This window comes from Macrotis lagotis, chromosome 7, assembly GCF_037893015.1.
Source record: "Macrotis lagotis isolate mMagLag1 chromosome 7, bilby.v1.9.chrom.fasta, whole genome shotgun sequence".
NCBI classification, from domain to species: domain Eukaryota; kingdom Metazoa; phylum Chordata; class Mammalia; order Peramelemorphia; family Peramelidae; genus Macrotis; species Macrotis lagotis.
Window position 1 is genome coordinate 64054045 of NC_133664.1, and position 12134 is coordinate 64066178.

Consider the following 12134-nt stretch of genomic DNA (forward strand, 5'->3'; position numbering starts at 1 on the left):
CATCCAGCTGTCCACCAGTACAAAAACATCTGCTATGAATGTTTTTGTCAATGTGGATCTTTTTCCCTTTTATATGATATCTTTGGGACCTCATAGTATTGCTGGATTAAAGGGTATGCAGAATTATAGCCTTTTTAACTACAAATTACTCTGCAGAAGAGTAGGATCAGTTCACAACTCCAACAGAGCATTAGCGCCCCTATTTCCCCAAAAACAGTATTTCTTGTATCTAAGCATCTCCTTTATCCTAAATACTCCCCCAATAATTTTTCATAGTTCCTTTCTCTAATAAATTCAATTGAAAATTTAAGCTTTAGTCCCTGCAGTTAATTAAGTCAAGATTTGCAGCTCTAGTTCATCAGTATGCATTTTAAAAAGTAAATGTTGGGTCAACCCTTTCAGATTCAGCAAATCCCATCTTCCACTCCCTGATATCAGTAAGTCCAGCCTGAGTAGAACTATAACAGTTTACAGTTATTATTCATTATTTGGTTTAATAATCCTTTGACTCATACACACATTAAATAATCAAAATATCATTAAATATTATTCCTTTACAGTATTATGCAAATGGTAAAGGGAATTGGTTTCCCAAATTATGGTCTTTAAAAGAGATAATGAAAATTATTTACAATGATATTTATACTTTTTAAAAGTAAAATACATAAAATAGGAACAAAAGAACCAAGTTATAGCTCTTCTCGTCAATACAGTAATCAATTCCAAAAGATTTGTGATGGAAAATGACATCCACATCCAGAGAAAAAACTATGGAACTGGAATGAGGGCCAATATCTTCAGTTTTTAAAATTTGCTTTTTTTCCTTTCATTAAGTTTTTTCCCCTTTTGTTCTGATTCTTCTTTTACAACATAATGAATATGGAAATATGTATAACATGAGTGTTTATTTATAACCTACATCAAATTACTTTCTGTCTTGGTAAAGGGGGAAGGAAGGGAATGAGGGAGAAAAAAGTGAAAATCAAAATCTTACAAAAATAAATACTGAAAACTATGTATGCCATTTGAAAAAAAAATACTATTAATTTAAAAAAAGAACTAAGTGAAACAAATTTTTGTATTGATAATCTTTAAGCCATTTTGTTAGTATAATTTGAGGCTTATCAAACACAAAAACTATTAGATTTTCATATAAGAACTTACTCTAGATCTTGTTTATTTGAGTTTTGCTTTCCACCACTGTCTCCCATTACAATAACATTTCCTGCCATATTCTCCTACTCTATGACTCTGCATAATAAGCAGTCTTCTGTGCCAGGAATGCGTTCCCTCCTTTCCCTTCTCCTGCCCTTTCAGATTCCCCATCTGTTAGTGCCATCTCTCCCAACCATTTTAAATTTAATTTTTATTTATTCTGTACATACTTATATGGACATACTGTTTCCCCAGAATGGGGACTACTGGGCACAATTCTTTGAGAGATGAATTGTTTCTATTTTTTCTTCTTTTCTATCTCCAATGTCTTGTGTAGTGCCTGGTATATTAGATATTAAATGATTTTTGATTGATAATTACATTTTTAATATTAAATTCTGTAATCTATACTTTATAGACTGGCCTCTCTATATGTCACTTCTAAATTTTTCAAGTCATAAAGCCCAGATCATAACCCACTCTTCACAACCAACCCATCTCCAGCTTAAGAAATTTTCCTTTAGTCTTCATTATGGTTATTAAAATTGTTAATGTTTTTAAAAGAAGATTCAAATCCCCAGTTAAAAAAACAAGTAAAAGTAATTGCATGAAATATTTTATAGCAGTTTCAGGATCACTTGGAAGATCCTAACAGGCTACTGGATGAATGGTTCAAACTTAGAAACACTACTGCTCAAAAGTAATTTGAAAGGAAAGGGTTGGGGATGGGAGCAGTTCAGTCCTTTGATTTCACCAGCATATGGGGCTCAAGGGGAAGACTCTCTTGTCAGTGTCATCTGACTCAAGTGTGTAATGCTAATGTCAGGGAGAGGACTGAGGGAAGTGAGAAGCTAAACCGCATCAGTCCCCAGGTTCTCCAGGTTTCCTGACTCTGAGACAAGCTTCTATAACTTCTCTGAAAGCAAAATGCTTCACACATATAAACACTGTGAATAATATTCTGTAATTTACCAGAAATAACATCTCAACACCATTTTTGCAAAACTGAAAACTTGTTATAAGCCACAAATTATTTCTTTTTGACATTAATACAGATTATATTTAAAAACATTTTATTTTAATTTTTTAAATTATTTTAAAATTTTATTTTAAAGCATTATTTTATCTTCACAGTTCCAATTTGTGATATTCTAAAACTACAAATGAAACTAAGTCTAAGCCATATTATTTGGAAGTGGGAAATAATATTAATATATACACAAATGATTCTCTGTGATACCTTTAGGTTTAAGTAATTTAAACTATAATATTTTTTCTTTTTCAATGTTTTACTCCCAGTATTTATTTTGAATAAAATTGCATGAGACATATTGGTCAGCTTCTCCCCACACTTAAATCATATCATTAGCAAATTATTATATATGTTATGTTTTCTACTGTCTATCAGAATGATAGATTAAGAGAAATCTAAGTCCAATTTTAGGTACCCTGTGTCTGTTTCTCTTATGGGTTTCCACCAGTCTTAATCCTGACAGAGATTGCTTCTAAAAATGAGATTTCTGTTTTTGACATCCCTTTACTCTCTTAAGACTTCAGATTGTGAGTAGGGCTCCAAAAAGGACAACCTTCCATCCTGAAACATTCTTTCTTTCATAAGCTAAGATCTCGCCATCCATAGGCTCAATTAACACTTTTTTTGCTGCTCTTAAACACCATTAAAATGGGTTAATGTAGTGGTCCTTGGAATATATAACACATGTCTGTGCCAATGAAAATATTACATGGCATAGACAGTTGGAATCCTCTATTATAGTTTCAAATGGAACTATGTACCTGGGAAATACCAAAGAAAGGTCTCTGTAAGATTTTAAGTGAGTCCTATTCTCAGAGAATTAGGCTCCCCCCAAAAATAAATCAAATCACTGATTATTATGTGATATGAATGATCACAGGTCTTCTTTTTTAAGTTATGTTTAAACTAATGCTCTACCAGACATTTTGCATAATTTTACTAATTCATTCAAGTTATTGTGGGAGAAGAAATATCTCTGGAGGTATTTTACCTCTTTAATGTTGCCTTGTCTGCTCCTGGGTAAACTGCCTAACCTACTTTTAAAACTATGATCCCATAAATTCTCTGAATTTCAATTTCCCCAACTATAAAATTAGAGAGTAGACAGACAACTCAGATATCTTGGAGCTCAGTATCGATCATCTTTTTATTACCATTGTCTCTTACATAGGACTATGGTGGAAATATCCAATTTATTGGTTAGCACTAATGAGTATTAGGTAGTTTTGTTGTGAAACAGTATAAACTGCTATACTGAACTAAGGAAAATTATCCAATTTATATAATGATTTAAATTATTATAAATATTTTGCTTCCCTTTGTTTTCTCAGACATTTTCCTTTGTTTTCAGTAGCAATGTGTTTTTTTCTTTTGCTATAAACAAAAAGAAAATATTTCACTAGATATGCAAAGAAACTATTCTTCTTATTTCTTATACCTAACTGTGGTTTTGACTAATTTCTTTTAATCTGTTGCTCAATTACATTTTTTATTAAGTCATAAAGTGAAAGAATAATAAAATTTTTGTGACACCAATTTTTCATCATCTCCCTTTCCATTTAACTTTTATTTTTCTATTATAATGAGCATTATATATAGCATTATAATGAGAATTTCCTGGATATTACTGCAAGTTCCTGGGAGCAACTTCATCCCTAGACTCCATCTAATACATGTTTTCACATAAATTTTTACATTATAATGTAACATGAATGTTACCTCGAATCAATGCAGGTCTAAGGATGAGTAAATTAAATATCCTGGAGACCACATTGACTGGCAGGCGATGCGTGATTCCAGTCCTCATCTCCGGGAGAGGGTAGGGGCTTCACCATTTTTGTTTTGGGATATCCAGGTGCTAGCAAAGTGCCTGACATGTAGCAGGTGCTTAATCAATGCTACTGAATTGAATTCCTGAGAACAAACTGCAGGCAGAACCAGGAGGAATGCTGCTTTCTTTCACCTGCACTTGGGGCAATCAAGGCTGTAAGATGCACAGACACAACTTAGAACATATTTTGGCCTAAACTTTCTACCCAGACTTCGTCCACTTTGGCCAGGAAAAGTTGGTCTCTAACTCAAAAAGATTTAGTTGAGAGATATGACTTTTATTGTGAGTTGAGTGAATAAAACTTACCACTTGGAGGATGTCTTCATCTTTTGGCATAACACTAAGCTCCAAAGTGGTATCACTGGAAAAAAAAAGAAATACATATATATGTGTGTGTCTTTGTGTACATATATATATATATATATATATATATATATATATATATATTTACTTATTTAGGAGAGATGCAAATGTATGGGAGAGAACAGAGGTCAGTCAATTCAGAAATGTTCAAAAAAATTTAAGGCTTAGCTGTTTTCTTAAATTATTACTTTTCAAATACAAATTATTTAGAATATGAAAAACAATGCCAAGCTTTTAAATAGGACTAGCTGTTATGTTTTTATCCTATTTCTTCAAATTAATTTTTTTTTTTTGCAAGGCAATGGGGTTAAGTGGCTTGCCCAAGGCCACACAGCTAGGTAATTATTAAGTGTCTGAGGTCACATTTGAACTCAGGTACTCCTGACCCCAGGGCCAGTGCTCTATCCACTGGGCCACCGAGCCGCCCCAAACTAATTGTTTTTACAATGTACATACCCTAAATCTACATAAAAACTTCTTAATTGAGACATCAGAAATGTTAACTAAAAAAATGAAATCAGAGTTCACAGTGAACAGAATGGTTTCTTAGTTTAAATTGGAGACTATATTACAGGATTGTTTATAAAGGAGAATACTGTAGAAGGAGAGAGGCAGGGTAGTTTCTAAATCATCATATTAAGACATGCTCCTTATTGTATTCAAATCCAATATTCCATTTATCATGTTATTTGAAAATTCCATAAAAAAGAAAGCTTATCTACTGTCATGACTATATTTTCTTTATTCTGTAGTAATTTTAATGATATAATTTATATTATATATAATGTATATTTATATAAATTCATATATTCAATAATATATATTTATATTGTGTAATAATTCATTATATTACATTATGATTTATTATAATAATTGCCAAAAATAAACCCCTGTTCCTATTTTAGAGTTTAATAAGACCTTACTTCATTTTAATGTTATAAAGCTATTACAAGTAAACATTTTCCCTATCTTAAAAACAAGTTTAGGAGGGGTAAAGCAGAGTCAAAACCTAATGTTGGAAATAACATGTGGACAGACTATTTCTAAATCTAAATTTCTAAATCTAATTTAACCTAGATGTATTAAGTAAAATATCTGTAAATCCATCAAGATATTTAAGACTTAAAAATCCCTTAAGTTTATTGGTATTTCTTTCTGTCCAAGCTATAAACGCAAAAAGAATGTCAAGCTAAGTAGAGCCACTGGTTTGAACAAGGATAAAATTGAGCAGGGAAGTTTATTTTAGTAGCTTAGTGTCAGTAGATAATCCATACTGATGAGATAAATTTTTCTGCAAGGATACATTTTTACATTTAATAGACGACATAATCTCAATGGCATTTTGCTCCAATATCCATTTGCTACCAACTGCAGACAAAAGGAATACAATTTAAAAAAAATAAAAGGATGAGAAAATATATTTTTTATTCTTCCAAATTTTGTTTTAAAATGAAAATTGTCACTCTGAACAATTGAAGTACTCCCAAAGATGAAGCATATCAACATTAGAACAAATTAATAAATATTTCAAGGAAAACAAACCATAAGAGAATGACAGCTATTTAGAAGAGAAATTTAAAGGTGTTTTAGCAGCTCATTTACATTTATAGGCATAACAATATGAGCAAACAATCACATCTCAAATATCTTAAGAGAAAAGAGCTTGGAAGTCTCTTCCCACCTCGACCTCCTGAGGTATATTCAAATTTTCACCACTACTAGGAACATCTAGAAGCAAGATACAGGCTATGGTATTATCTCAAAATCTCATCCACTCATGTAACTAAGGACATTAGATTATTTTCTTGAATATCAATCTGTCCTCATCAAACAAAAATTTAATTTTTTTAATTGCTATTAATAATGTAAACAGACACTAGCTATATTGTTTATAGTTATACACTATGCTATATGGATTCTGTTCAGCTTCACTGAAATTAAAGGCTTATATTTCAAATTCATGAGCATATGTGTATTCTGCAATCTATAAGTGACTTTACTGATGCAGCCAAACAGAAACGGTTTTAAGTCACCTCCAGGTAAACTAGTCACTTCCTAAATGCCCGAGTCCACATCACTTCCCAAGATCACCCTGCTAAACTGAACTGTGAAACAGAAACCACCTATGGCCCAAATCAACATTATTCAAATATCTTACCTGTTCTGAATTGAACCAATTACTTGGGAATAGGTCTTTCCAATTACACTTTCTCCATTGACCTTTATAATACGATCACCTGCAAGAGAGGTGAAAAACATGCTTGAGAAATTCCTTAAAGGAAATATGTTTTGGTACACCTTATGAGGAAGGTGCTAAAGAAACTGTCTTCATTAGTTCTGCAGAGTAGAATCTTTACCATATAATTCATTTATACTAACACAATGAAAGAAGAAAAAAAATAACTGGCAGAAACAAACTCCATTATTTTCTACTGAAAGTACATTTGTCATCAAAAAGGCAGTATTGTTTTCAAACCAACATAGTGGGACTGCTGTTGGCTTTACAGGTGGCTTCTGATACCCTAGCTAGGATTCTATTACTGACTTTCAGAGGGAGACAGCAACATAGGCATGACCTCTTATGCTTCCTATTGCAGTTCTCATCAATGCTATTGTGATCACTGTTCCCCGATACAAAGGATAAATTAGCTCCTGCCGTTCCCCACCCCCCATCACCCAGTTGAGTTGAGTTTAATGACTCTAGAGTCACAAATCTCATTCAACTAGAGTTGACTTGAGTCTGACAAGAGTGCCAAACTGGAGGTACTCTCTTCAACCCAAAGAAGTTTGGTGAGTTGTCTATGGTTACCAAACTGGTGGGGGCTGGAAAGGAATTCCAGGGTTCAAGACCAGCCTACTGCACTGTGACAAGCCACTTCCCCATCCCCCCAACTGTCCCTTTGTGGGGGATACCTCCATCTGGCTGCAGAGCCTACTTAGGTACATTTTAAAGAAAAGAGTGCTTTTCTTTAAGATGACAAATTAAACTATTACACTATTCACCAAAAAAAAAAAAAAAAAGGATAGCTGACATTTCATTAGGTAGGTCATGTGTTAGGACGGAAGAGAGGATCTGATGGGAATCAGCCTATCTGGATTAGAAGTAAAGTCAAAGGAAAGAAGAAAAAAAGTTGTGTTTTTTGACTGTTCTAGTCAATGCTCTGTTTCATCTTCTCAACTTCCAGTGATCTGTGTTCCCAGAAATTGGAAATCTGCTTTTCTGTTCTTAACCTCAGGTCCAAAGACCCCAAGGAGTCTGTGGAAAGATTTCAGAGGGTCTATAAACTGCCAAAAAAAACCCAAACCTTCATTTTATAAGTTTTAATCATTTTAATTGCTATTCAATGTAGTTATTATTTGTAAACTAAAGAGTTTAAAATTCTGCAACAATGAAAGACTAGGAAGTTTCTGGGTACTTCCTGTTATAAAGCATTTATTTCTTGATGAGAGATGGTCATTATTTTAAACACTTTGCTTTCTCTACAAAATAGTAACCATATTTATTAAACTTAATTTCTGAGAGTAAACCCCAAGAGAATGAAATGAAATCAAAATAATAGCTCCTGTTTCTAGTACTTCATGGATAACAAAGTGGGGCTTTATGTATACTATCTAATTTTCATCTTCAGACCTTAAGACAATGCTATTACTGTCCCCATTTAAGAAATGAAGAAACTGAGGCTTAGAAACTTTAAGGGATTTTGCAACTCTCGAAGTTCACAGTCCAGTATCAAACTCAGGACATATAGACACACACCATCTTAGTGCCAAGCTTTACTATCTTAAAACTTCACTAAAACATTTGGGACACTCAATAATCCCAAATGGCAGATGGCTTCCCCTACAAAGTAAATTACCTGTCATGAGGGCTTTCTAACCAAAGGCTAAATTGTTAGGTATATTTTAAAAAGAATTATTGTTGTAGTATTAGATAAAATAAATGGCTCTCTGAGGTTTCCCATTCTGAGAATGGATAAAGAAGAGGGGGAGAAAAAACAGAGAAAAGGGGACTCTAATAGACTCTAATGATAGCCCCATTTCACCTGGAAAACCTGGAGAAACAAAGTGAAAACACCAAACAGAATTCTGTGAGACTCAGGCTGTATAAGGTAAAACAAAAGATGAGCACCTGTGCATAATCCAGCTTCAAAAGCAGGTCCTCCTTCTTTAACTTGCTTAACAAATATGGTATCCATAGGTTCCAGTCGGTTTCTTTGCTTTCCTGCAGAAAAAGGCATGAGTTTATATTAAAGTACAAAATTATTAAACTAATCACCAGAACTTTATCTTTAATCTTTCTATATCTTATTGGTTGCTTCCTCCCTGCTAGCCTTAAAACAAGCCCCAATCTCCCTTATCCCTTAAAAATAATCAAACAAATCTTTTTGGATGAAAAAAACTGCAGTCCCTTGGGGCCAGAGACTCTTAACCAGAGGTTCATTCATTTCAGGTGGATCATGAATTTGGACAGCAAAAACTTACATCTGCACTAACTAAAAGTTAGTATTCCCATTAAATGTTTAAAGACATCTTTCCTAGGAGCTGATAGACTTTATTTTCAGCCTGTTAAAAGATCCAGGACACAAGAAGGGTAAGAACTCCTGCCTTAATGGAATCATTCTTTATCTCTCTTCAGTCAAACACCTAGGAAGAAAGTTATCACCACTTGTCTTCACTCTCTTTGCTGTAAATCCCCAGAACACTGTTCTTTTGCCCCACCTCAATCACATTTCCTCCTCACCATTCTGCTCTTGCCAAAATTACCTATGATCTCAAATTTGCCAAATCTGATGGCATTTTTTCACGTTGACCTCTTTTGACTTCTTGACCTCCTGGACGCATTTTACATTGTTGAAAAAGCTCCCTATTGATTCTCCCTTACCTATCTGAGGAGGGACTACTCAAACTCTTCTGCTGAGTTATTATTCATTTCTTACATATCCTCATTAGGAGTAAACCCAAGACTCCTCTTCTCTCTTCAGCTCCTAAGGTGCATCTTTGTATCAACAATGCCCACATCTCTAGATCCAGCCTTGGCCAGCTCTTAATTCCAACACTACCATTCATCCAGGCTCTCTCATCTCCTCAACTTCTCTCTCTCCCTCCCCCAACACCTTCAATCAGGAGGCAAATCTTGCCACTTGTCACAACATCTCCAGTTCTTGTGAGTCCCCTTGCCTCCAACCCCTCCTCCACCCCACTGCCAAAGAGATTTCCTAACTGGATCTCCCCACTTAACCAGAAGATCAGACACAAACCTCCACTCAGCCTCAACTTCTCTTGAGAGTCTTTCAGAACTTTTCTCTACAATCCATCTCTGGACTCCATTTGCTCAGCCAGGATCCTCATCTTGAGGTCTCAGAACCTGTAGGGGGCTCCCAGCTTCCTTCAAGCACCACTCTCAAGGAGATCCCTTTCCTGAACCCTCAGCGGCTGGTGGATGCCTTCCCCACTCTCCTGACATTTCATTACCTTGGATTCCCTAGGTTACGAGTTCCTATAGCATTCAGTCACTTGGGAGCAGCTGCTGTGCCTGCTCTGTGAGGGCTGGAAAGGTAACAAGAAGGGGGGCGCATGGCCCGGTCAGGAGGAATTGGGATGAAGAGATGCACGTGTCAAAATTTAAACTGAAGGTAAACAAGTTCACATGATGATTTAATATCAAATGTTAAATAATCACTTATAGCCACAACTAACTTTTCTGTCTATTCCTGTAAAAAAAGAGGCAGGTCTGGCTTAATGGATAGAAGGCTGGCCTTGGCTCAAGGAAGACCATGGTCCATACCGACCAGGGGACCTGAGCAACTCCCTTCAGAAGAAGGGAAAATGACCTCAATCTATTCTAACAGAAAGTCCCATAGACTAAGTCTTTTGAGTCAGAAGGACATTTTTGTGCTTATAGACCTAATATACCTTGGGAATGAAGGAATTATATCACATCTAGAATAGTTATTCTGTTATGCATTCATTGAGAACAGAGGCAAAAAGTAAATATGAAGATAACTGCAGCTTAAACATAAACATTTGCTGAAAAATATTGAAAAAAAGTCTATGAAGAATTCTATAGTATTATCAAAACAAACCAATATATACATTAATAGTGATAAGCAGATAACTAACTGATGGAACAAAATTACATCTTTGAGGTCTGTATATGTGTATGTGGAAGGCATCATGATGATTCTATTAACTCAAGGATATCCCCAATCATTCAAAAAGACTATAAGAATTCACACATAAAACCCAAATGGATTTTTTAATGCATTTCCCATACTATGACATATAGTCCCTGGATATATGGAATGAGCCTGTCCACTATTAAATAACAGACATCCATGTAACATTCAAAGTTTGCAAATATTTTATATAAGTTATCTCATTTGGCCTGACAATGACAGTATGAGGTAGGAATTGTAAGTTTTATCTTCATTTTACAAATAAGTAAATAGAAGCTCAATGGTTAAGTAATTTGTTCATGGTTAAACAATTAAACTGCTATCAGAGACACTAAATAAAATTTATCCATTACTACTATACCATAATCATGCTGTTTAAAGGTATCCCAGGAAAAAAAGAAAGCAGAAAGTTTCTTTCAGAGATAAGTGTGGAAAGACTCATCAAATCTATCAACTTATCAACACATAGAAAAATATAAATTATAGAACAAGCACTCAAAAATAGTTTTTTATGAAAACAAAATAGTAAAAAAGGGTTGACTTGATTTTTTTCCTTTTCATGCTGCACTCAAAATATTTAAAAAATGAAATAACAACGAATAGGGGCTATGGACTGGGTCTATGATTTCACTGATATAGCGAACACTCAGCTGAGGAAACACCTTTTACTGTTGCAAATTGGCATCACTTCCATAACTTAGGCTTAGAGAACTGCTTGAGAGTACTAAGAGAAATGACCATTCAGGGTTACACATTCAAGTGTGAGTGTTGAAAGGACTAAAGTCCAGGTCTTTTGGGCCCTATGGTCAAATACATCTACAAAAGTAATTTTTAAAGATTAAAAACATGAAAAGACAAGATAAAAAATGTTTAAAACTCAGAGTAAAATTCAGTCTCCTAAACATTCTGTAAAAGATGTGGGGATGCCTGCCTTGAGTATTGAGTTGGAGCAGATGTGGATAATTTCACAGAGGAGAAAGTTTAGCAAGAAGGATGACTTGTTCATCACCACAGTGCTAGAAAGAGGCAAAGCTGAGACTCAAATGGAAGGATTCTGATTCCCAACTATAGTATTATTTTCACCATCTTGTGCTGCCAAACCACATTAGAAATACCAAATTATTAAGATGGGAATGCTAGAAGCAGACAAAATAGCAAAAAGTACAAATTCCTCAGCCTGACATTTAATGCAGCTCAAAATGTGACTCTTAAGTTCCCTTCAACTTCACATGCTATTTCTTGCTATCCATGCACCTGCTAAATAAAACCTTACCAAATGCCTAGGACGCCCTCTCTCCTTGATTCTATTCCCTCACAATCCTTATGTTCAGCTTCTCAAAAAATCTTTCCTATTGATAGTGCCCTAATCTCTCTTCAAATCATTTAAAAATTTTTAAAATTATAATTACCTTTAAGGGGAGAGAAAGATGGAAAAGAGGGGAAGATATGACCCCTACTCCCATGAGGGTAGAGACTCTAGATTTTTGTGCTTGGACTCCTCAATACTTAGCACAGTAGATACTTTAATGAGGAACCAATAGCAAAGAAGGAGAAGAAAATCTATGAAAAGGGAACT

The 12134-nt window shown here is 34.5% G+C and overlaps 1 protein-coding gene across 9 annotated transcripts in view; it reads right to left on the reverse strand.

Annotated features, from left to right (window-relative positions):
• Positions 1-12134, reverse strand: part of ARHGAP21 (Rho GTPase activating protein 21) — a 153727-nt gene that overhangs the window by 46585 nt on the left and 95008 nt on the right. For all 9 annotated transcript variants that reach the window (XM_074193012.1, XM_074193016.1, XM_074193013.1 and 6 more), the window contains 3 exons: positions 8512-8604; positions 6541-6619; positions 4326-4380 (listed from right to left, as the gene is read on the reverse strand). In XM_074193012.1, the coding sequence (XP_074049113.1) occupies positions 4326-4380; positions 6541-6619; positions 8512-8604 (227 nt within the window). The remainder of the gene's footprint in view (positions 1-4325; positions 4381-6540; positions 6620-8511; positions 8605-12134) is intronic.